The 25676-nt window shown below is 38.5% G+C and overlaps 2 protein-coding genes and 1 non-coding gene across 7 annotated transcripts; 2 read left to right on the top strand and 1 right to left on the bottom strand.

Annotated features, from left to right (window-relative positions):
• The first annotated feature begins 422 nt into the window (after positions 1-422).
• LOC113440184 (uncharacterized) lies at positions 423-2603 on the top strand. The gene is made up of 2 exons (XR_015740902.1): positions 423-557; positions 1714-2603. It is a non-coding gene; the product is annotated as an uncharacterized LOC113440184 (transcript).
• Positions 2604-3542: 939 nt separating this feature from the next.
• On the top strand, positions 3543-16877 carry C1H11orf16 (chromosome 1 C11orf16 homolog). Of its 2 annotated transcripts, XM_087921071.1 has the most exons (6): positions 3543-3645; positions 5802-5984; positions 6423-6576; positions 9430-9646; positions 12855-13520; positions 16315-16877. In XM_087921071.1, the coding sequence occupies exons 2-6, from the start codon at positions 5818-5820 to the stop codon at positions 16506-16508; spliced, it is 1398 nt and encodes a 465-aa protein (XP_087777197.1). In that variant the 5' UTR covers positions 3543-3645; positions 5802-5817; the 3' UTR covers positions 16509-16877. The 2 variants fall into 2 exon arrangements, with proteins under 2 accessions (XP_087777197.1, XP_026562389.2); XM_026706604.2 differs by lacking the exon at positions 3543-3645 and having other exon boundaries at positions 5633-5984.
• Positions 16878-16929: 52 nt separating this feature from the next.
• Positions 16930-23936, bottom strand: AKIP1 (A-kinase interacting protein 1). Of its 4 annotated transcripts, none has more exons than XM_026706606.2 (6): positions 23693-23936; positions 20739-20891; positions 19807-19884; positions 18547-18660; positions 18060-18182; positions 16930-17260 (listed from the first exon to the last, which is right to left on the bottom strand). In XM_026706606.2, exons 2-6 carry the CDS (start codon positions 20874-20876, stop codon positions 17114-17116), a joined length of 600 nt encoding a protein of 199 aa, XP_026562391.2. In that variant the 5' UTR covers positions 20877-20891; positions 23693-23936; the 3' UTR covers positions 16930-17113. The 4 variants fall into 4 exon arrangements, with proteins under 4 accessions (XP_026562391.2, XP_087777199.1, XP_026562392.2 ...); XM_087921073.1 differs by having other exon boundaries at positions 20739-20944; positions 23693-23909; XM_026706607.2 differs by lacking the exon at positions 23693-23936 and adding an exon at positions 23179-23444.
• Positions 23937-25676: the final 1740 nt, after the last annotated feature.

The raw sequence follows: 25676 nt of genomic DNA, 5'->3' as shown, positions 1-25676 counted from the left end.
TAAGAGCCTGTTCTTCCATTAATTTCTTACATTGTTCACTTCTTTTCACTTTAAAAATTGAGTTTATTACTTTAATAAATCATAATCCAAGACTACTTAAAGTAGGCTCCTTACATTACCAGCTCTGTTGATAAATTGGATAGTCTTCTGTCATTGAGTCTTACTAATAAGCTGTCAACGTTTTCTGACATTTTCAATTAAACTTTTCAGACAGTAAACATTCAGCATTAAGCTATTATTTTGATGATAAAAATGATAAAAATGTAACAAACCTATATAAAAATAGCAGATGTAATAAATGCATCTATAATTAGAATGTTACAACATATCTTGGAAGGATATAAATATGCTGCACATTATATATTAACAGTCATATAAATATGTTTTGCATTCAAATCCGTCAATATTTGTTGCCTTTATAGCTACAGTGTGGGTGGAAGAAGCTAAACCAGAAATGAGCAGATCTAACTGTAAGCTACTTTGCATATTGTCATTTGAGTATAAATTTAGAGCTGACTTTGACTCAATTCACCAAACATAAGAACTGTGGAAGTCAGGTAAGACACCCAGCCTTATAGCAAATTTTGCATGGCTTTTATTATATTAATGTTAACCTCGAGTTTTTAAATATTTAAACTATACATGTAGTTAAATACTTCAGGGTCTTTTTTATCTTCTTTAATGCAAAATATGATTTATATTAGTGTGATGCTCTAGATAGAGCTCAGAGGTTGTACAATATTTTAGAATTTGGTAAGTGATTTTGGAAGTTCTCCATTTCACCTTATAGGAATCAAGAATTTAGACTTCTTTTCCAACTCTAGGAGTTGTCTAATATTGAAGCAGTTAGCCTGAACCTTCAACTAAGATGAGGTAGTTTTCTTAAATGTTCTGAAGCAATTAGTGTATTTAAACTCATTATAGAGATTTCTTTTGTACCACAGAAGTTCTAATAATATAGATTGGCTAAGGTGATATGATTTGATTGTTACTTTTACATACTTAAAGTGAAATATTTGATGGTATGCTGATGTGAAGAAATCTTCCATACAAGAAAGGTTTTGATTACTTATATGATTTCTTATAAATAAATCCATGCTTAAGAAAGGATAAAAGTTATTTTTATACTGCTGATATAGAATGTTGCAATACTCCTAATACAATGTCCTTTATCATTGGAAGAACTGTATTATGGATAAATATTTCATCACATATTGTCCAAACAGGATGTACCTGTTAAAAAATGAGGCACAATCTAGCCAAGATAAAGAGTATTTATGTCTGTTTGATTTTATACTGTAGAACAGTTACTAATATTGTAAACTGCATAGAACATATCCCCTTTCCCTGGGACTAATTATAAGATGATCATGAGCAAAGTTAGGTATAGACTCAAATCATGAGGACTAAGCAAAAGAAATAATAATGAAAATTCTTACATTTCTTATAAAGCTTAAAATTTGTGATGCTTGGTCAATCTTAACATTTGTGACTCAACATAAAGAGCAAAGATTTACTGGGGTATAAACACTGATCACACATATTGGCAATGTAATCAACATCCCTTTTTCATAAAAAATATAGCTACGTAGGTCAGGATTACATCTGTACATTCTCTCACATATGTTCATTACATCTGAAATGCACTAAAAATATTGACAATCTTGGGCAACCTATGACTCACTGTGCTCCTATGCATTTGAACATTTTCAGTTTTACCTGAGACACCATTACCAGGAACATCTCCTGGGATGCCATGGACAAATTGCCAACCTTCAGTGACTGCTACGTGGGACAGATGTCCAGATTTTGTTACCGAGACCTTTTTGCCACTTTTCATTTGTGCCCAGAGGACCTCAGTCAATTCAATAGTTCCGAAGAGTTGCCTCTACTTCCATTAACAGCAGAACCTCCAACTCCTGAGAATTTCTACAACAATCCTTGTGGGTTCCCATTTCAAGTCACCTGTGGAAATTTCGGCAGATGTGACTACTCTTGCAGCCCAGCATTTATCCGGAAAAGAAATGAAAGGGAAAGGCAGAGAGTTAAATGTGTCAATGAAGGCTATGCCAAACTTAGACACCACTTACCCCCAGAATTCTTAGACAAACGGCTCAGCAAAGTTGAAACACTCAGAGCTGCAATTAAATACATCAAGTTTCTCCAGTCCCTACTTTCTGACGATTCAGAGGAAGATCGCAGGGGAAATCACCATTCCTCCCTCAAGGAGTACTCAAAGGGATCCATCATCAAGGACTTTATAATCTCTTCTACACAGGGCAAATATAATCAGATCTGAAAACTCCATAAATATCTCACTTGTACAGATCAAAACTAAAAAATATCAAAATAAGAAATATCTTCTTCGTAGAGATCAAAACTAGTTGCAAGATTAACATTGCTGGACATATGCCTGTGAGATATGTTTAAGGGTGTGCAGATTTCAAATAATTACATCATCTGGAATTTGAAATGATTCTTAAAAATAAACAATAATATGTGGGCAAGTTTTATTACAACAGGAAAGGAAACAATCGCACTGTGTCATTTCAAGCAGTGCATTTTAAGTAAATATATATTTTAATAAAAAGGATTGAAAGATTCTGGTATTTTGTGAAAATCATTAATTTTATTTACAGTATTCATTTGTTAGATTTTTTTTAATCCGCCCAGTAATTAAAATTTTCCCGAAGGTGACAAATAAATTAACAAATAAGATTATAAAGTTGCTGGATATTTGCCTAAAAGGGAAAAATTGATATTGTAATTATATCTCTCAAAGCAAGCTGCTTGATTTGTGTAGAGAATATAGTACTTTAAGAAATACACCAAGAGCAAAGCTCTATGGGTCTTGGGATACTGTCATTCTATTTTTGAAGTCACAATTTTGATTTTTTTGATCCCACCAAATGGACTCTCCTGTTGTAACTGATAGAGGGCTTTTTTCGATTTGGCCGAGGGATAAAGAAACAGACAGACATACTAGGTTTCAATTTTCTGAGATTCTAATTCCAGTTGGATCAAAATCATTCACTGCTGAGATATTTTTGAAGCAATGTCTACTGAATATGAATAAGATGACAGTCATAGAAGGCTGTCTGGAACCATGGTAACTTTATTTAGCAACTAGGTAGTAATAAGCACAAACTGCATTTAGCCTACAAAAAGTGCTGGGAAAAGCAGATTCTGCCAGTTTTGTTTAGGCCTCATCTTTCTATCTTGAAAAAAGAGTGCAAAAGATAGATGGATTGAGTAGGATTGCTAATTCATTGTGGATCAAATGCTTTTCCTGCAGTAGCACCATGTGGTCATCCCCTGAAGGAAGGTTTCATCATACACAAATGTAGGATGCTGAACAACGTTTTCTGCCACTCCCCAGTATTCCTTCTCTGATCTTCTTGCTTAATTTTTGGCTGATGTCAGTAACTGGAGAAGACTGAGACCAATTCTTGCCGATAAACTTGTGTGCATGTGTGTGTGTACACATTAGTGTTGCTCTTTTACATTATATTCTTGGTAGCAATGAGTCCATGGCAACCTCCTTAGTAACAGGAAACATTAGCCACCAACTCTGCCCAGCAGCAAAGCAGTTCAATATTGCCAAGGTCAGTCCAGTTCAGTAATTCTTTAGCGCAGCAGACTCTGGTGAGTTGTTTTTTAAAATTGCTTTTACATTGATAATCTCTCCAACTTTCCAGATCCTTTTACAAAAAAGCTAACTGACATACCCAGTACTATTTCTGCCAGTACTGTACTTTTTAGCTATTATCACTTAATTTCATTCATTCAAGTGAATTCTGCTATAAGCTTCTAGGATCTTCTATCATGTGAAACTTCTTAAAAGATGCTGGAGTAGCAAAGTATACCTTTACTATTCTATAGTTCTTTATTATTTAAGAATTACTGTTTTTTTAAAAAAGACTAATGCTGTAGTATTTTTCTTAGACAATTACCTAGGGACTAGTCAATGAAATGTAAATAAAGTTACCAGGGCTTCAGTGTTAGTGATGCTTTTTGTTACTTAACAAAACTAAAAAAAAATATAAATGCAAATTGATTCCCAGATATATTCCTAAGAATTTAAATTTGTCTAAAACGAACATATCAGAGTTCAAAAAGCACACAGAATGCTGTTCTGCATTGATTCAGCAGTATTATTTGTGCATTGATGGAGAAAGAAAACGAGAATACTGAAGATGGCTTTTTAAATAAAAAATAATTGAAACTTAATAGAAAAAGCAACCCTGCTTCATATTATCATCTCATCCTAACACGCAGAGAAATACAGCCAGTGGGGTCATTCAGAACATGTAATTGATTACCCAACTACAAGGCAGGCAAACAAGTAAATATTCTTCAGAGAATCAACGGGGAATTAGAAGACCACTGTAATGGTTAAATTAGTAACATGGTTGTTAAATGAGTCTGCCTTCTCCGTTGACTTTGCTTGTCAAAAGGTGGCAAAAAGTCACATGACCTGGGGACACGTCATAAATACAAGTCAGCTGCCAAGCACCTGAATTTTGATCACATGATTATGGAGATACCACAATGGTCATAAGTGTGAAAATGGTCATAAGTCACTTTTTTTCAGTTCCGTTGTAACTTCGAACGGTTGCTAAAAATGAATCATTGTCAGTCCAGAACTATCTGTACTTGCACTACTCTGTAATAGTCTGACTGAAGAAAACTTACATGCCTATACTCCACTGTGCCCTACTGAGTTCAGTGGCATTTTCTTCTAAGTGAACAGGTGTAACTTGCAGCCTTGCTTGTGCTAAGAAAAGAATTTTCATACATTTCATGAATACATTACATTTACCTGTAAAGCTCCCGCCCCAAGTCATTTCGGAGCTATTTCCAGACATTAGACATATTGCTCAATTATGCAAAAGACTCGACCTGCCAACATTTCAGCATCAGAAATAGGGAGATGATTACCCCATTTATGATTCACCATGATCAACATCTCTTTGTTAGTCTCCCAGCATACTCTGTCTGTCAAACCCCAAAGAAATGATCTTTGTGGCTTGATCCAAATAGAACATCCATATTGTTTATGTGCATTTTATTGTACTAAAGCAGAGAGGAAAAAGACACGCCTAAAATATGTAAATCCATCAGTTGGGATTTGTAGAGCAGTTTCTCTCTCTCCTTCTCCCTCCCGCTCTTTACAAAAAAAGAATAAACTCAAACATCAGGTTTTCCCAGGCTCTCCCCCTCTTTTCCCTTCTGACCAGTATAGAACCTACCACAGAAATGCTTCCTTTATAAAGAAAGTTTGGATACTGTTGCTATTTGCAGAGCACAATCCTATGGATGAAAACTAAAACATTTTCAAAGGAAAAAACCAAGAAAGTCCAGTTACCTTTTGGAAAAAGCACTTCTGGGCTCGTTATGGGTAATTTATACCCTTAATTGGCTGCAAAAAAGATTGGGCTTCCAGCAACTGGAGAAAAAGAATGAAGACATTGAAGGAGCCTATTCAAAAGACAGTCTGGGGAATCTAGCGAAAAGAACAGACTGATCTGGGAGGGATGGTGTGAAGCAATTCAAAATTAAGTCCATTGATTTGAAGTGTTTCACTCTCATTTGCAGCAGTCTCCAGAACTTTATTAACCATTGGTTAAGCATGGATTAGTTTGCAATTGCACCAAATAGTTTTCACCATGTTTCTGGAAAAAAACAAGAGGTTCATCTCTAGATCAGTTATTTGAGGAAAAGAATCTGATTTAAATATATTTTCAAGCAAGGATGCACACCTCTCCATGTATAATAGGCTTTGCTATTTTTTATTGTAGAGAGAGCCCTGGAAGAATGAGTGAATGCTCCTTGTCCTCTTGGCCATACCACAGGCGCTGCTGTACAATGCCCGGGCAAGCTGAATCTTTTCACAGAAATGTCCTGGTTTATCCCGGTTCCATCTGCAGCAGCTGCTTGTTAGTGCATCCTTCATATGGCATTAGCCCACTTCTCACAACAAGGTAATAAAGCATTTTTTTTTTTAATGAGAAGAAATGAGAGAATACCATATCCCAGATTTCCACAAGTAGAGTCTTATGCATCCTTGCTGTTTTTTGTTTTTACTTGAGCAGGTGGGGGCAAAGCTTAGCAGAATTTGCTGAAGTGTGACTTCTTCTTGGGACCAGTGGTGTTCACAGGGTATGGTTAAAAGAAAATCAAGATGGCAGCCATGATAGTCCTATGGAACATGCATAAAAGTAGACATTGCATAAAAGTAGACATTCATTGCATTGGCATGGCTGTCAATTTGATATTTTTTAACCACACCTGCAGACAAACTGGGATTTAAAATGGCCTTTAAACACACGTAGCTTAAGAATATGGATCACATTTATTGTTATGTGTGATTAGTTTTTGCTGTGGGGTTCTCAACTAACATTCTTTCATTTTATTCCAAGGTGTTTGGGCCACAGCTACTGTCCCTTCCTTCATGATGCAAAATGTAGGGCAGGACAGAATTTGGAGAGGTCACTGGATGTTGGTAGTCCAGTTCTGGCAAAAAAAGAAAGTGACAGTTATTATTACCAAGGAACAATCATAAAAGATTTAGAGGCAAGTTGCAAAATTATTTTGTATGTGGTTATAAAGGTGATTAAATGTACACCAAGTAATATAAAGAAACTACAGAAATTCAACCGAACGTACTTGCTCACAATAACCATTTCCCTCAGTTTAGTGGAACAAGGGATCAATTCATAGGGGTATATGGATCCACTTAATTCATACTGAATAACTCTAAGGACAGAGATAACAGGGCAAAGGAATCACACCAAGAGAAATATAATATAAAAATGTATGTGATTGTGGACAATAAGCTACTCAGTGTTGCCTGACAGTGAGATGAGTGGCATATGTATTTAATAAATAAATAAGTAAGTAAGCAAAATAAAATTAATTTCAGGTGATCTCATTGTGGAATGAATGCCTTTGCTATCCATATAGTAAATGATAACCATTGCTTCTCTTGTAAAAAAATGAAGAATAAACTAGAAAATGATGAATACTGTTGAAATCAATTGAAGAATAAACTAGAAAGTTTAAACTAGAATAACTAGTTTGTTCTAGTTATGCTACAAAGATAAGGGCAATAAACATCAATTGTATTCATTTTCCAGATATCACAGTTCCTCCCTTCTACTCACCACCCACCACCTCCCACCCCAATCTTTCTCATGTTATTTTAGAGCAGGGGCAGTCAAGGTTTAGAGCCTGTTAATCATGACATCCAGCCCTCCTTCTCTAACAAATCCTAGAGAATGCCTTCCAGGCAGTTATAACCGTGTAACCCTAACAAGCATCATTAGAAGACTTCATGACAGTTGCCTAATAATTTTTCCAACATCCAGCTTTCTGGGTTTCATTTATTTGCTTAGTCCCACCTTGCACTACCTTAAGAACATACATTTTATGCCAAGAATAAGCAAACCAATATCAACATCCAACAGTCCCAGCAGCAATGGGGGAATGGAAAGAATCAATGGAAATTATCCAATCATTCCAGAGCACCATTTTTTAAAATCCATGACTTATACTGAGAACTAACTTTGTATTATAATACCACTCCAACTCTCCTAAACCCCTAACCTAGATACAGTTATAAGAACTGTTGTGACACACTAGTTAGAATGCAGTATTGCAGGCTAATTCTGCCAGCAGTTCAATCCTGACAAGCTCAAGGTTGACTCAGCCTTCCATCCTTCCGAGGTGGGCAAAATGAGGACCCAGATTTTTGGGGACAATATGCTAACTCTGTAAACCGCTCAGAGAGGGCTGTAAAGCTTTGTGAAGTGGTATATAAGTCTAAGTGCTATTGAGACACTCAACTCCTTCATTCCCAGCCAAACAGAAATATGCCAACTTGGAATACCGTAGGAGGAGGAGCAACTGAAGGGCACAAAACTGAGGGCAATAGTTGTAACTAGAGGTATAAGATTACCCTAATAGACCTTTTCATCTGGCTAAAACTAGTTATTTTATTTCTTCAATAGCACCAGAGTTCTAGGAGTGTTTGTGCTATTTTGAAGATCTCGGCAACTAGTGATATTTGATAAATAGCATTATTGCTGGAAAGGTGGCTGACATGTTGATATATAAACTTGACAGTGGAAAAGAAAACCTGCCTTCAATTCATTAGTTGTTAGCACCTGAAACAAACATGATATGTTCCTTCTGAAAAGCAAAAAGGAGGTTTGTTTGCTCACCACAGTCACTCAACATCTGATAATTCTGAAGAACCAGCTATTCAGAAGGCAGTAACTCTGGAGTGAATCCAGCATTTATGTGACCAACTCAGTACTCCAGTCATTCTATATACAAAGACAGAGTGTAATTAGGAAAACAAACATTCTAATTTTTAAACAGCCCCAAAGCAGACAGAAAAACCAAAGGGGATGGTGGGGTCAGAAGAAGATAATCTTTTGATTTTATATCATGTTAGTTCACTTTGCTTTTACTGCAGAATCAGCTATTTAAACGGTATGGTTGTGTTGAGTTACCTTTCATAATATAATCCAAATTTGGGGTGGTTGTGCTGAATAGTATTCAGTTCAATAGCGAAGTTTTTCAGGTATTGTGATCTCTGGTGATATTGAACTTATCCATTCTTCCTACAGATCAAAGAGCAATTAACTTTGGGAACAAATTCTGAAATTTTGTTACCTCAGAGGGAACCCCAGATGACCACCTGGAATAGGATAGACTCTACCAAACACATCTGACATTATTTCTTTTGGCTAAGACCAGGGATGGGATTCTACTGGTTCTGTCCAGTTCTGTAGAACCAGTAACTCTGAAGAGCAGCAGACATAGAACCGGTTCTATGTCTGCTGCTGTTTTGGCCTACCTGCCTGCCCAGGCTCTTACTTGACCTTTATTTCCTGCTTTTTCAACCTCAGCTGCTGTGGGAGGCACAGCTGCGGTTGAAAAAGCAGGAAAAAAGTGCTTTTTCAAACGCTGCTTCCCTGCACGCAGTGCTGCTCAGCTGTCCAGGCAGCAAGCAGACAAAGATTTACACACACATGCAGGGAAGCATATCGTAAATCACCGAACTGGTAGTTAACCCTGTCGGATCCCACCCCTGGCTAAGACTGATCCAAAGAGGGAGGATAATCATTGCAAAATAGTTTTTCTTATTTATTTAAAAAAAATCAGTTTGCAGTTAAAGAATGGCTGATTGGTAATAGATTCTCCATTTAACATTTTCAGCTTAAAATATATTATTTCTTGTGTTATGCACAAAATGTCAAACATTCAAAGAGAAATCCAACTAACAATTAAGTTGGGGGGGGTGTTATTTCCTCCCTTGAACTGGTTTACTTTTTCAAAAAGAAGTGTTCTAAGTTATCAATAGGAACGATTTCCAATTATTTGTGCCATTTTTAAAAACATTTTTTCTCTTTCTATTAGGGAAGTGAGCAAAGATCATTTCTGGTACAATTTGCAATGGGGCAAGATGCACCTTATTTGCAAAAAACAGCCAGCAGTGATATCCTTGAATGTGTGAATGGAATGAGACATTCTATCCTGCCAGGTGATAAAGTGATGGCCCCCTGGGAACCAGAGCAGAAGAGGTACGGGCCAGGAACTGTCCTCCAGGGCATGGAGACCAGAGAACCTCTGCGAGGTAAAATTGAAATTATCTTGCCATAAACTTGGGGATAGCTTTAATAGAGACATGGTAGTCTAGGGATGGAACTCACAATCAGGAAGCTGTAGGTTCGATTCTAGGTATGGCTGATATTTCTGAGTGCAAGGGGAAAATAACTTCTGTGAACTCAGCATAGGTATTAGGAAGGGCATCCAACCAATAAATGCTCAGCTCCATTCAGTCACCCCAACTCCACCCAAATACAAAGGATTATAGTGTCTTTAAAAGAAAAAAAAATACAGCTTTAGGCTGTGTTTGCCAATGGAAATAAAAATAGGCTGGTGTTTCTCTTTTAAAAAGAAGAAAATCTTTATTAGGATATTGCGTTGAGATAGAAAGTTTAAAAACCTCATCTAGCTGCATATGGATCTAGTCAAAGAATGAAAGGCCATATAGTTCACTAGACCTCATGGAACCTAGAATGGTACCTACCAAAGAAGGGAGAAAAGATTTATGGAGGGAAAAGAGCAGGAACAGCAACTGGGTTAGCCATGAGCATACCAGTCTAACTGAAGAGGACATGTCAAAGAACGGAAACACTACACTAACTTTTACTCCAACTGTCTCCTGTGAGATTATATACACCCAAATTGATGTTCCAACCCCCTTCCCATAGGTGTGTGCACCTGTTCATGACTACTATCCCTTCACATAAGTTTTTTCTCTTATGGTTAGTAGCTATGTTTGTGCTTTAGCATCTGGCATTTTCTCAGTGTCGTGCTGTGAGGAGGGTTTGGGTGTCCTCCTTCTTGACTTGAAGGGAAAGACTTTTCAGTGACATCTCTTTGGATCTTCTGAAAACCTTAACCGTGACTCAGCATCTATACTCCTTCTGACGCAGGTACCCTTTTCCTGTCATGGATCACCGTTTCCTCTTGTTGAGGCTGCTGCACTATCTCTTCTCCTGCTGGGAATTCTAAATTGATTTCCTAATTCTAAATTGATATCCTAATAACACGGTTTTTTATCTTTCATTAAGTTGCATCACACTAGGTAATTTACCTGTTTCTGTGGCAGAATCAATTCTTCTACACATATTTACAAGAAATAGCTCGCAAAAGTCACTGTGGAGATTGCCTTGTGGATGGGTTTTTTCATGGATAATAAATAAGAGGCTCTAATTGAATTTGCTTTATTGACTTCAGAGTAGCAAGAGTGAACATTCACACATTGCTAAATTGTCCTTCATCAGCTCTGAAATATAGTTAGCATTTATGATTAGATCTTTGATATCATAGCCCTTTATAGCTTTTCTGAAAATGTTCCTTTGCAGCAGGGGTGGGATTCAAATTTTTAACAACCGGTTCTGTGGGCGTGGTTAAGTTGGTGGGCGTGGCTTGGTGGTCATGTTAGTGGCTGGGCGTGGCCAACTCAATATCACTCACATCGAGGCACGCATCTCCTCGCCTGGCCTCTCATGACTGTGGGGATGCTGCAACAGTTGTAAGTGTGAAAAATGGTCATAGGTCACTTTTTTCAGTGCCATTGTAACTTTGAATGGTCACTCCACACAGGCAAAGTACCAGCAAAGGAGGGGAAAAAAACTCCAGAGAAGTTCCTGAGACAGGAAGTCTAGTCCTGCCAAGATTGTATTAAGGGTTAACGGAGAGGCAGTTTCTGTAAGCAACCCCAGAATGTTTCCTTCCTGCCTTCCTTACAGGATTAGGCCGGTAATTTCTTCTAACAACCGGTTTTCCGCACTGCTTAGAATGTTAACCGGTTCTAGCGAATAGGTGCGAACCTGTAGAGTCCCACCCCTGCCTACATGTAGACCATGCAGTATGTGGGAGCAGCTTTCTGCAGCCAAAGGCACATGCAGAAAGAAATAAAAATAATAGAACTATGCATATTGTTTAGCATTTTAAATAGTTCTGAATCTCTGCTCTACAAGGAGCTAGAAAGAGCTTTTTGATTGTGACAAGGGCCAGCCATTTATGATTCTATCTAGGCATCATTTGGTGAAATGGGAAAGCAGCTCGTTGCAAACTTGAAAAATAATTTTATGTCTGAACGAAAGACAAAAAAAAAAATGAATTGATCCAAATATGTACAACTCAGTGGTGGGATTCCATTTTTGTTTTACTACCGGTTCTGTGGCCGTGGCTTGGTGGCCATGGCAGGGGAAGGATACTGTAAAATCTCCAGTCAGAGGTGGTATTTGCCAGTTCTCCGAACTACTCAAAATTTCCACTACTGATTCTCCAGAACTGGTCAGAACCTGCTGAATACCACCTCTGGTACAACTGTATAACAACCTTTGAAAGTTTCATTTTTTCTTGATATGTTTTGTTAAGTCTGCATCTGGTGCAAAGTTGTATTGTAGTACTTGCTCTTCACAAAATGCCACCTAGGGAGAATATGGAGGCAGCTCTTTGCAGCCATCTGAGTGGGCATAAAGCATAATTAAAGATAGTGACTAAGCCAAAAAGCTCTGTTACTGAGCATATGTGTCCTCATCTCTTTCCCCCCACACTACATATTGCATTTTAACCGAGGTTTGAGGCTCACTGTGTCTGCTAAAATTGAAAGAGCTGCCAGTTTGGAATTGCAGTATTTGCAGAAATCAGATTTTGTAACCTACACAGATTAATAGCTTCAATAGGGCTTTTTGACTTGGCATATTCTGCAAGTACAATTTAAATGAATTAGGTTCAGACTGGAATCTTTCTTTTGATTTCCCAATTTTCTTCCCATTTGAAAAATGCATATGTTCTTCTATTTTTTTTTTCTTGGCATACTTGAAAATATTTTGAGATGGGATTTTAGATTTAATTTAATTTTTGTGAAATGATGGAGAATGGTGGAGTTTTGGCAATTTTTCATTACTCTGCAGTCCCCGAGGCAGCCAATTTTTGATGTGAAAAACCCATGAAAGACTTCATTGATGCCTTACCATGAGATGTGAAGCCAATAAGGCTGTAGTGTCGATGGAGAAGTTATTGTTCTGTGAAAATAAAATACATATCCTTTACCTACCTTGTGACTACATCTAATGCCAACACACCATCCGTCATGCTAAGTGAGAGGTTTTTTTTCTCTTATCTGCTTAAAAAATCCTTTCCCACAAATAAGATGGAATAGTTAAGTATGAGGAAAAAAACACCTTGGTATAGCAACAAGGTCAATTGTTAAGAATACATGCTTGGCATTTTTAAACAAACATTTAATATATTCTTTTCAACAGAAAAAGAAGACGAGCAAATGACCGTCAGTTTTTGGAATGGCAAGAAAGCCAAAGTTCCATTAGGTCTTGCTTTGTGGATTTCTCCAGTGCAGTGGGAGAGAATTGTAGAGAGGATCCATATGCCCTACACAAGCAGGAAGCAGTTTGAGGGGCAGCTTCACAGGCCTGGCTACTACAATTACTCACATGGAACTATTCCAACTTGTGCTTTGGGTGATTTCCAAAGGTGCTGGTGCAAACGTTGCTGTTTTATCCGTCCTTGCTGTAGTGGTTTTCATCATACATGCTTATTGCCTAGGCCCAGGCAATGTGTCTCCTGTTGTTGCCGCTGCTGCTCTGAACACAATGGTTGGTGGACACGACCCTCTTTAGCCAATTTAACCTCTGGAGATTTTGAAAAAGAATTCACTACTAAGCCTACACCACCATTCTTAGCAATAGAAGCCTCTCCCGAAGCAGAACCTGCTGCTGTGCTGTCCAGTTCTTCCTCATCCTCCTCAGAATCTCAATGTGAAAGGGAAAAAAGTAGGACTGAGAGCACAATGGTAGATCGTGCCGTGAACACAGATTCTAGTCTTTTTGAAAACCTCACCCTACAGGAAACCAGAAGACCAGAGTGGAAGTACTGGAAGAAAAACCAACCCACCTTCGTTTATAAAAGCCAAGGTACACAAGATCTCCCTTGATTGATCTCCAGTAGATATCTTGAACCTGTTGGTTTTACATACAGGGTGAAAATCAGGCCACACAATGGGTTATTCAAATATCTCAACCCAACTATACTATGGCTTGGTGTGTTGTTTAAATCAAACTATCATGACTTAGCCTTGATTTCTTAACATTATGTGTAAAACCCAGTCACTGTCTCATATGAGTGTATATTAATTAATGATGGTTCACTCTGCAAGTTGGCACAGATTTAGTATGTTAAACTTGTCTTTTGCCTTTATACAGATACTATAACGGGGTGGGGGGAGACATTGTTTGCATCTAATAGATGTTGTTTGATGCAATTTACTGTAGATCACACTGGCAAAAGATGCTTGGAAGTGCCATAAAGTATCATCTCAAAGATTGTGGATTCTCCAGACTTGGCCTGCAAACCAGACACTTTTATAAATATTACAATGTTAATGGAAACGAAGTACTCAATTATAGACACTTTCATATCTAATTTCATCTTTGAGAAAGGGCAAATAACCACTTATACTAGCTTGGTTAGTTTTCAGGAATAACTTATTTGGAGGATAAGGAGTGATCAACCATGTATAACATCTAGTTTATGAGTCCACTTCAGCAGGAAAAAGACAAAATATTTTTTATGATGATGGAGGGCACTTTTACATGGCAGCTGTAAAGTGGTGACATTTTGTGCAGGAATTGGCAAAACTCATGCCACCCTAAGAAGTGTGCTGACTGGACTTTCAGTGCCTATTCAGTAAAGAGAATAGGAATTTCATCTGATCCATAAGTGGAGGGAAGAGAGAACTGGGATGGGGACCATTGCTTCTGGTGCTAGCTACTAAAAGAAGATCCATGGGGCTCCTGCTGCCAGTTCTCCAATCCCATGGAGTCCTTCTCCCCTGCTCCTCTTGCCCACTTCAGATTTCTTCTGCCAATCATGCTTAACAAGAGAAGCGGCGGTCAGGCAGCAAAGTGAGTTTTCTTTGCATTAGTTCTCCTGGCATCAAAAAGAGCTACATGCTCCATTTCCTTTCTCACTGGGGAAGGAAGAGGCTGGAAACAATTTTTTCAGACAGCATCCCAGTAATAAACCTGTAGAAGGCTTTACTGTGAGGGGACTGGTTATAGAAGCCCATGGAAAAGCCATTTCCCAGTGAATTTTGTCCCCATAGTTCTCCCACTGTTCAGTTGTCCTCTCCCACAGCTTAGCTTCTTCCACAGTGGAGGAAGAATGGGAAGGAAGGCACCTGTACTATTGGGGGGGAAGAGCTTAAAGTTACTGCAGGGGCCCTGGCTGAAAAGCCATTTTCATCCCACTTCCCTTGCTCTCTGAGAGAAACCAGAATTAAGATGACTTTTTTCTGCCACTCTTGATTTGAAAAGAAAAATAGGATAGCCAGAAATCTACTGCTAAAAGTGGGTAGCCCTGAAAAATCAACTGGCAAGGGTTGGGGGAAGGTGTGCAGTCTCAATTAACCAATAGGAGCAAGGCCACCCTCACCCCAATTTACCTTGGTAGGATGCACTTGAACCAGAATGGCTTGTTCTGGGAAAAGCTAAAAATGGCCCCTTAAAAGGGAAGTGCAGACAGCCATTTGATAGGTCAGAAGTGAGTTGAACACAATATCACCCATACACATCCTTTAAATCTTTATGCTGGGGGTTTGCCGACTCTCTGTTCACAATTGGAAGATAGTATTCCAGCCATGGCGTATTTTTCTTTGCAAAAGCCACTTCTGATCCTTTGACTAAGTTTGGAAGGAGCTCCATAAAACTGTCTTCAGCTGACAACTCAGAATTGATTTTCATTGCATTAGGAAAAGGATCTCAAAGCCAAACCATAGATAAGGTTTCCAACAATGCAATTTGTAAGATGGCTGTTGTGACAATAGAGAGGTCAGTTTTCACCTTGCCTGTATACATGCAAAATACACAAAGTTAACAAATGCCAGCAAATTTCCTACTTAAATCCAGAGGTATATTAAAGCAGGTCATTACTAGGTGGTTATATATTATCATGCTGTCAATAGTCCATGCTCCTACATATTTTGGAATGCATTCCGTATTTTAACTTTTTTGTGTTGTCTGTGATAAAGGTCTTTGGTATAGGCTGTTCTGCCAAAATTGCTTCTAAGAGTTTAGTATTAAACCAATTTTTCATTTCCCATTATTTCACTGAAAATAGTCACTGAAGTCAACAACAATTTTTCGTTTCCCATGATTTAACTGAAAATAGTCATTGAAGTCAACTAACAAACAAAAGCCAAGTATTTATGTGCCTTGGTGGCACAGTGGTTAGAATGCAGTAGTGCAGGCTAATTTTGCTGACTCCCGACTGTCAGCAGTTTAGCGTTCAATAAAATAAGGACCCAGAACGTTGGGGGCAAAATGCTGACTCTGTAAACTGCTTAGAGAGGGCTGCAAATCACTGTGAAGTGGTATATAAGTTTAAGTATTATTTCTATTTCTAAGAGAATGCCACCAAGGGAACAATGTTACCGATAATGTTATTTCATGTTAATAACCAATCAAGCTAAAGCAGATTCATAGGGGGGATAACTATCTTTTCTAGGCATTATAGTACTTAAACAGAACTAGTAATTTGGCTGAGTTTACACATTATGCTAAATTACAAATCACATTAGTATTTTCAGGGCTCATCTACTGAGTCTTCCTCATGGATCTCCGATACTCTGCTTGTGGATTTCTGACATTTTGTAGGGTCAAGTTTCTATTTCAACCTTTCAGTATATAATTGTTATAATATCGTCTATAGGAGCCAACATTGTCAGTGGCAGCTGCAGAAAAGAAAGAGCTGGCAACAAAGCCATTTCATCCACAAATGGATTTCCACCAATTCTGTACAACCACAGTGCTATTTTTGAAACCATTGAACAGTCTCGTCAAAGGCATCTTTCAATGAAGAAAATCTTGAGCCATGGAATTACTAGCTCATCATGGGGAGGTTAATTATGTATAGAATTGCTGCTCCCTCTTTCTTTCAGAAATTGAAGATGGCACTAAACAGTAGCACTGTTTGTAAGATTCTCTTAGCTATTTCATAAGTTCTTCTTGCCATACTATCAAAATCCCGAATAACACCAAAATTAAGATTGGTTAAGCTAAGATTTTGAAGTAACTGGTTTTTTAAAATTTGAGACTAGTCATGGCACAAAAAAGAATAAAAGGGAATCAGATCAATATGTTCTTAGCCAAAAGGCTTTGTACTAAGCATTTGATGCTGATGAGTATAATGGATTTAGTCATTTCTCTTTAGCCAGAATGTACTGTTTGTTCTATCTACAGAGAAGCAAAATAAAATTACTTTTCCCTACTCTACTCCAAAAGTGCCAGAATTTTAGGTGAACAAAACACAGAGCAGACTCAAATGTTTGTAAGAAAGCAATATCATTCTCACAATTTATTAGGTACAAGCAATCACATTGCACAAAAGTAAAAATACATTCATGATTCAAATTGCAGCAAATGTTAATCAAGTTCAAGCTATAACAGTTAAAAAGTAAGGTAGAGGAGAATACTATGAAAAGATGACACTTCAGACATTGAAATTGATTTTAATTGCCTTTAGAAGGAGATAAATTAAAAACCAGATTTACACTTTTTCCTGGCTGAACATTTACTAGATGTGCTTCTTTGATTGTGTCATCATATGAAGTTGTATTGATTATGTATGAGCCAGGTGACACGTCAATGAGGATCTCCTGCAATGAACAAAAAAAACCCTTTAATTTTAAAACACAAAAACTTCTACATCAGGAGGAGATTTTTCTTAACAAACAAATGAATTAAGTTTAGTAGCATTGTGTGAAAAAGAATTTACTCTACTGATCAATCTATCTGAGCTGAAATACGTTATAGTTAAAATCAACTGGAGAAAGATAGTAACAGTTTATCAGAGATTAAGGCAGCAGCTGTCCTGGTAAGTACAGTGCTGAGTTTTCAGTCTCAAATCTATTATGTTATATTCCAATCCATTGTGTCACATAAATGTGACATGGTTATTTCAAGAAATCTTTCAATCCGTATACTTTATAGCATGATATTCAATACCTTGCAAGTAGACTTTTATTGAAAAAATACAAGGTTTCCTCCCTCTCTTCTCTTGATTTTGAAAGTTTGCCTTGGTGTGTGTGCATTTGTGTCTGTGCAATTATTGTATCTGCCATTTTGTGGACAGATATAAACTGGTAATGAACTATACAGAAAATGAAAAATGCAATAGCCTTAACAATCCAGCTCTCAGTAATTCTAGTCATAGGGATAAGTGGATGCTCCATCACTGGAGGTTTTCAAGAAAAGATTGGACAATCATTTTTCCAGGATGGCATAAGGACTTTTGCCTTGGGCAGGGAGCTGATCTCCAAGCTCCCTTCTAACCGTTCTATGACTCTAGTCCGCATGCCTAATTGCAAGGAACATTAGAAAATATGACCTAGCAATATCCAGATGGCCATAGATTCCCCATCCCCATCATGCAATTTAATGCAACTTGATACTTGCTTCTGATACAGATGGCTGAGCTGGAATTACAGCAGTTGGTTCACTAAAAGTAATTTTGTGACGCTCAGGCTTTTCCACTCCTGAAACATTTTGCTTTTTCGCTATTGGAGCATTTTTCTTTTCCTAGAGAGAACACATTATAGTTTTCAAGTCTGGAAGTGACTAAATTCAGGCTATATATCAGCCATCATCTTTCCCAAATCATAAATAACACTATGCAGCAGTAAATGCCTGAAGGTGTCAAGGACATCCATCAAGATTTGGGGACAAGCATAATTTTGCAAAAACAATGCACAGCAATACCTCTCTGACCTCCCTCATAATTTCTAAAGAAAGAAAAATGTGACATTATATGACAGAAGGCCCAATGATTCATTCACCCAATTCTAGTTTTTAAAATCCTGGCTAAAGAGAATACATGGAAAGTTCCATTGCCCTTGAAAAAAACAATTCTACCTTTGTGGAAAGCAACATTCAGCACACTTACCTCATCTTCAAATGCTCTTAGCAAGTTTTGAGATGCTTCCCTGCTGTGGTAGCGAAAAATATGTTCAATTTCATTCTCATCAAACTGAAATGGTGGTACTGAACAGTAGTAATCCTAGAGGAAAGTTGTTGATGAAAAAGGGATGAAACAACTTAAAGTATGTGTAGGGTTCAATGCAACCCTCCACATTCACCCCTCCATTTAAATCCATGTTGTTGTTTTAATGCTCGAAGCCAGACTTGTCCTATTGAGACCTGGTGAGCAACAGTCTCCTTGGAAAATGCCCTGCTTCTACTTTCTGCCTTCAGAACAGCAAATGGAAAAGAAGCTCGTTTATTTACTTACCTAATTATATGCCACCCACCTCGCCAAAGTGAATCTTAAACCAGAAATGCATCCTACTCTACAGTGCCGGATTATTCTTCTTGAAATGAGAATAATGATCCATTATCTCTGGACTGATTGTCTGTCTGTCTGTCTGTCTGTCTGTCTGTCTGTCTATCTATCTATCTATCTATCTATCTATCTATCTATCTATCTATCATCTTGAATACACATATATGCAGTTTAAATGCTGGAATGATGGAACAGATAGGAAATGCAATTAAAACCAGCTACATCAAGGCCTTAAAAATGCTTAAAGCGGGGCCTGAAAGTATGTGGGCAGCAACTGTTAAAACTTTTCTGGAAGCAAAGTGAATAGGATACCAAAACTAAACATAGGTTCTAGGCTCTTGTATCTCACATGAAATAATGTGTAATGCAAAATAAAATATATTTATATCCTGCATTTTCTTCCAAGCAATGAATTTTCTAATACAGCTAGTAGAAGTTTGTCCCCAAGAAAAGATTGTGTTATTTTATTTCACAAGTTATAGTTTAACATAATACATCCTGATTTTTTGAGAAATTAAAGTAATTGTAATTGGTTGGGATTGTAGTTGCTCGTATTAGATTCTCAAAGGGTTGAGTCAAGAGCACCAGTCTTTTCAGCATACAGTAAGTCAGAAATCTGTTCTGAAGGGTTTAAGAATGTTTGGGACAAGGTGGAAGATGCTACAGAGGCTAGAGGTGAAATAATTAAAAACAACTTTTGCCTTCCCTCTTTCAAGGGCCTCTCCTGGGTCTCAGCCTTTTCTGTGAATGGGAACACAGACTAAGCTTTCACTAAGAAAAAGCCAAGCCTAAATTTAGCCCACAGAAAAACCCATCACCCTTTTTTGTCCGAATAGCATTTTGGCTCCTTATAGAACTAGTTACCTCACAAACTGCAGAGATATAGGCCAAGTGTTCAGCAACTGCAGCAAAAGCAACTTCAAGAGGAACATCAACCTCTCCCTATGGTCAAAAACAAAATGTTACTATAAAATGTACATGCATGGTGAATGTACATGCATGGTGACACACATGGTGAAAAAAAACAAACATATTATGAATCAGAAACAGCCTTCCAAAATATGAGGCCAACTACATATGGCTTGATACTCTTGGCACATCATTAATATACAGTCTCCTTTAAAATGCTATTCAGTGTTGCATCTTGTCACTTTGTCAGGTTTATATACAGAAATTGATACACTAAGCATCTGTTTTATTGAAGTTTTTTTGCTTCATCTAAACCCCGTCCTTAGCTATATGGCCAAAATGATATGATTATTATCCCCCAAGTGAAAAGGTATCCTATGCAGCCATCGTATACCCCTAGCTCTTGAAGCAAATGTAAAAATCCACACAAAATGTTTTAAGTCAGAAATAGTATTCATTTCTATTTGTTGAAATATTTTAGCTGCTTCTATCTTATGACACTTTTTAAACCAAAATAAACCACTAACATTGCTTGCTATGAGACATACAATTTTCTTTCTTTATATAAGAAAAGATCCAATCTGGTCCAGTAGTTAAAAGCATCAGACTAGAAGCAAGGAGACTGTGAGTTCCAGTCCTGCTATAGCTCCAAACCAACTGGATGACTCTGAGTCTATCACTCTCTCTCAGCCCAACCCATCTCAGTTGTGGGGAAAATAGGAGGAGGATGGAATATTATATTGCTGCTTTGAGTTGTTTATAAAAAATAATAAAGGTGAGATATCAATCAATCAAACCAACAAACCAAAACCTTTGTCTGCAGGATAAAGAACTGGAATCCTGGTACAAACTCTAAGGCCTATTGGTTAAAACCAACCAACTCTTACCCGAAAGGTCCTACTTTGGTGATGAGAAGGATGGCACCAGTACAATTTCCGTTTTTTTGCTCGCTCCAGAACTTGCCGAGAAAGTGTTGCTGTACGCTGCATGCGATGGTTCACATTTAGTGACTGGGATGATGCCATTCCTTGAATTCAAGCCTTAAAAACCCAGAAAAGTTGCTCAGTCAAGAACAGCAGTCCTGGAGAAAAGACTAGGAGACAAGGGAGAACTGTATTGGCTAGCTAGCCAACTCTCTGACTCCTCTCCTTCCACCAGTTTTCCAGCATAAATGTTATTCTACCTCACTTACAAGGGATCTTTCCCAAACCTTCATTTCCCATCTTCAAACTCTTTGCTCAAGCCAGCCTTCTCTCAATACGAGTACTTTTCTTTAACAAAAGATTACAAAGTTATCAAGGCAAGAAGAAAAAGTCACTCTTCAAACACACAAAATTCATTATGAATTCTCAGAAATGTTGGCACAAAAATGACCAGGTTTGGGACTTGCTGAAGCCTGCTGGTTTATACTTTCTTCTGGTTTAACCTGGTAAAAAGCTGGTTTAACTTTTCTTCACCATTCCTGTTTGCTCACCTTCTTTTCCTGCATATGAAGGGAGAACCACGCTGACAAGAAAAGTTGTATCTGCCCCTTGGCCTCTCCCTACAGCTAAGTAAATCAGTTAAAGTGATGAGGAGAAGAGCTACTGACAGTTCAAGGCTACTGTATATTTTTGCTACTTGATATAAACCAGCTGTGATTCAAAGACACAGCTCCATAGGACTCCCATTTTCAATTAACCACATTTTAATATTATTTCTGATCTCTAAACTGAGCCTTAATTAATTAGGTGTAATTAATACTCTATCAAGACAGGATCAAAACACCAAGCTGCTATTTCTATCATCTTCGGCCTTTCTTGATAATGTAAATATAATACAGTTTGCATTTTATCACTGCATGTATAATACTGCCAGCCAACAACAGTGCTTGATAACCTGTGATTTATGGCATAAGTCAACCATGATTTATTTGGTAAGCCATAACTGAAATAAACCTTGGCTTAGTTGGTACATTTGAATCAGGCCTGAAAAGGAGCAGAATTAACTGTTAATCTAACTTGAAATATATTCCAGCTTTAAACCTTTGCTTTAGGTTTTGACCCTAAGTACATTTTGCTTGGAAGCACCATTAAAATCAGGAAAATACTTTTCTCAGATATGTATCATGTTACACTTTTTTCCACATCATATCTTCCAGAAGAGATGCCTTTGTTACCAGTTTTGACTTTGGGGTACTATGTGTAACCAATACATTACAGTGCTAGAATTGAAAAAAAGTTACAGTGCAAATTACAGTTGTGAGTTCAGCTGAATTTATCAAAAGAATACACTGAAACTCTTGTCTCCTTTGTGGCATCAATAGACACCTAAGCCTTGTACCGGTTATTTTGAAAAGTGACTTAAATTCTACAAGTGTAGGGCTGGATAGGAGCTTGTATGTTTAGACCAGGGGTGTCAGATTCAAGGCCCGCGGGCTGGATCTGCATGCAGCCCTGTCAAGCTCCTTTTTCACGGGCAGAGGGGCTGTTGCAGCTGAAAATGGAGCTCGGGAGCCCATTTTCACTGGCAGAGTGCTTGGGTTGCCACAGGTAGCCCCGATGTCCCCCCTGACATAAGTGACGTCAAGCTAGCCACGTCCACCCTGGCCATGCCCACTCCCAAGGTCAAACACAACCCTCTGTGGAATCGAGTTTGACACCCCTGCTTTAGATAGTTCCATGCAGACATTATAACGCAACTGTTGGAAGTTTACAAGAAGGCCATTTTGATGTCCTGATTACCCAGAAAAAGAAGGCAGCTAGTTCTTACCGTTATTAAAAAACTGCCAATAAACCTATCCGAAGAGTCAGTCTTTCCAGGAAACCCAACATACAAAAATGCTACAATTTAGGATAGATGGATAGATAGATAGATGGATGGACGGACGGACGGACGGACGGACAGATAGATAGATAGATAGATAGATAGATAGATAGATAGATAGATAGACAGACAGACAGACAGACAGAATTCTTTATTGGCCAAGTGTGATTGGACACACAAGGAATTCATCCTGGTGCATATGCTCTCAGTGTACATAAAATAAAAGATACATTTGTCAAGAATCAGAAGGTACAACACTTAATAATAGTTATAGGGTACAATAAGCAATCAATTATGGGAAGTAACCAAATTGGATTGGCAAACTTCTCCTAAACTAGGAACTGCTTTCTTCATTGTAGAGGGTCCAGATAAGCAATTTCCCACCCCCAAGCTAATTACTGTTGGCTAGTTGTAATACAACTAAAGGACGCTAAATGGGGCGAAGGTCGAACAGACTCTTATTCAAGGATCTTCGCTCAAAAAGCACACATGCGCCATCTGCTGGCAGCTTTAGGAACTTACCGCCGATACGCGCCCCAGAAGACGACAGCGCTCGACAGAAGCAACAGCAAAGCCAAAGGAACGGAAATGAGGGAATAGAGCGCTTATCTCCTCCACAAAAGCCACCTTTCCCAGGATATGCTTGCTTGTCCTTTCAAATGACAAACCAGTGAATAAGAACTACGCGACGTCACCAAGGACGGCTACAAGAAAACGGCTAATTTCCTCAAAAATTCTAACCGGAGCCAGCGGCTACTTGTAGCCACGGCCCTGGCGTGGAGGGAGGGGCGTCGGTTTGGCGGCACAGCCATTCGTGGCGTCAGGGTCCGCCTTCTTCCTTTCGGAAGCTGCTTGGCAAAGTGGTGAAAGTATAGCAAAATAATAGCTGCTTTACGGTCTCGGGGATCACTTCTACTTTCTTTGAATTCAGGGCATTGGCCCGCGTGATCGACACGGCAAGAGCAAAACGCGACCCCCGAGTGCTGCTATTTATATCAGAGGGGCTTCAGGCTGGAGATGCAGAGAGGCGACTTACCTGTTGGATGCCGTAGTAGATACTTAGGAAGCCACGTGTTTAGGATTGAGGTCTTGAATTGGTTCGGCGGAATGATGGCCAGGCCGGAATAACCGATGCAACCCTTTGCAACGCTCTGGTTAGACTAATACGACAGCCTCGCCTTTACGATGCTATTCGGTGCATATTTAAGGCGGAGGTGATGTGTCCTTGCTCGTTCACTTCGTAGTGAGCACGTGTTCCTGCCGCTTCCTTGCCATCCTCCAAAAAGCAGGGAGGGAGCGGAGAAACGTCCCTCCGGCAATAAACAGAAAAGCCTTATAAGTTCATTCGGGAAGAAGCCCAAGAAAAGTAGGGACAATCATTACAAGCCTTTCCTGTCAGTTCCTGAGGTGTGTTAGTGTCAAAAAATAGCTACTACACATCTGGATGTGCTTTCTAAAGAGCCAATGCTCCGGAGAGAATTCGTTTAAATATTGGACTGTTAGGTTCAACACTAGGCACTTCTAAGCAAGTATGTTGTAAAATGGGTGCTTAACAGAATTGCTGTCTGCCCCCTTTAATTATTAAATGGTAAGTTTAATACATGAGGGAGCCGGGCTGCAAAACCCATTGGACCACTAGATGGCAGAAAGATACAAAAAATTAATATCTTTTTGCCATCTGTTGGTGGAGTTTTTGAACCCGGGTGCTGTAGTCTAAAATGTCATTTGCAAATGGTGACATTTAGCACTGTAGGGTAATTTGTTGGGAGACTTAGCAACATGGGAGCTCAGTTCTCGTAATTCCTGTTAAATCATTCTTTCTACTAAGGCTGTCTGCACGAACAAGTTAAGTCATCGTCTACAAACCACAATTGTTGGGTCCACACAATTTGTCCTGCCAAAAAACATTTGAGCTTAGCCTGATGAATTTATATTATACTATTTGCTTTAACCTCACCAGATTTTTTTTTTAATGTTGGCTTTGGGATGAGAGCTAATTTAAACAATTTCCCCATGGACTCTGGCTATGTTCACATATCTTCATTCTTGGCTTTTAGCTTAGTGTGTTCTAGCCAGTTGTTTATTTAGTAAACTAAGAGGCATGAGAGTCAATGTGATGCTGGGCTGGCACTAGGCACTTCTGATCCACTCATAGTTACATAGAAGCTCACTGGATCATTTTAGCAAGTCACTCTCTTTGTCTCTGCCCAGTCTACCTAGGATGATGATGGAGGAGAAGTGGAATGGGGAGTGTTAATGTATTACCCTGAAACAAAAAGTTGGGATACAAATCTAATAAGCCAAAACTTAGGTTAAGTATGTCCAGCTGTGGCAACTTTAAGACCTATAGATTTCAACTCCCAAAATTCCCCAACCAACCATGCCGGCTGAGGAATTATGTGAGTTGAAGTCCACGGGTCTTACAGTTGCCCAAAGTTGGACACCCTTGACTTAGGGTGGTCAAGCAAAGCTTAATTCTCTCTTTTACTATTTGTTTGGTTTTTGTGTTGGGATTTTCTTTCTTTGAGGTTTCCTTCAGCCAAAAGCCAAAAAGATTATCTATTTGCATTTGGGTAGGGAGGAAAGAAATAGATGAAAATAATTAAGCAATATTTTTGGCAAATAGAACATTGGTCAGGATCACTCTGGAATATGACATTGTCATCCCTTATTCTGAAAAGGTGGTTATACTCTTTTCCTTATTAATTCTGGATCTTTTAGAATTTATTTCTTTACATCCCATCTTTATTATTTTCATAAATAACTCAAGGCAGTGAACATATCCAACACATATTCTTCCTCCTATTTTCCCCATAGCAACAGCCCTGTGAGGTGGGTTGCTGAATTTGCTGCCCTGATTTATCCCTGCCAGAGTAAAGAAGTCCAGGCTATTTGGCTGCTCCCCACTTCTGTAGATGAGACAGGTGTCAGGTATAGACTTCCCTTTAGATTTTAGGACCTAAGAATGGAACCATACTTGAAAGGCTGAAACCTGTCACCATAAAGCATTTAAGAGAACA

The sequence above is a fragment of the Pseudonaja textilis genome, chromosome 1, assembly GCF_049901715.1.
Source record: "Pseudonaja textilis isolate UNSWEBS1 chromosome 1, rPseTex1.2, whole genome shotgun sequence".
Classification (NCBI taxonomy): Eukaryota; Metazoa; Chordata; class Lepidosauria; order Squamata; family Elapidae; genus Pseudonaja; species Pseudonaja textilis.
The sequence above is the reverse complement of the archived record's forward strand: the minus strand, read 5'-3'. Positions and strand labels throughout refer to the sequence as shown.

What these genes read in the sequence shown, in the direction of transcription:
- AKIP1 (XM_026706606.2), bottom strand. Translation starts at nt 20,876, where the DNA reads ATGGCATCATCCCAGTCACTAAATGTGAACCATCGCATGCAGCGTACA. An exon ending in ACCAAAGTAGGACCTTTCGG is followed by an intron (nt 19,885 to 20,738) that starts GTAAGAGTTGGT and finishes TTTTGACCATAG; the next exon opens with GGAGAGGTTGATGTTCCTCT. An exon ending in TAAGAGCATTTGAAGATGAG is followed by an intron (nt 18,183 to 18,546) that starts GTAAGTGTGCTG and finishes TGTTCTCTCTAG; the next exon opens with GAAAAGAAAAATGCTCCAAT.
- C1H11orf16 (XM_026706604.2), top strand. Translation starts at nt 5,755, where the DNA reads ATGCACACCTCTCCATGTATAATAGGCTTTGCTATTTTTTATTGTAGA. An exon ending in AGCCCACTTCTCACAACAAG is followed by an intron (nt 5,985 to 6,422) that starts GTAATAAAGCAT and finishes TTTTATTCCAAG; the next exon opens with GTGTTTGGGCCACAGCTACT. An exon ending in GACCAGAGAACCTCTGCGAG is followed by an intron (nt 9,647 to 12,854) that starts GTAAAATTGAAA and finishes TCTTTTCAACAG; the next exon opens with AAAAAGAAGACGAGCAAATG.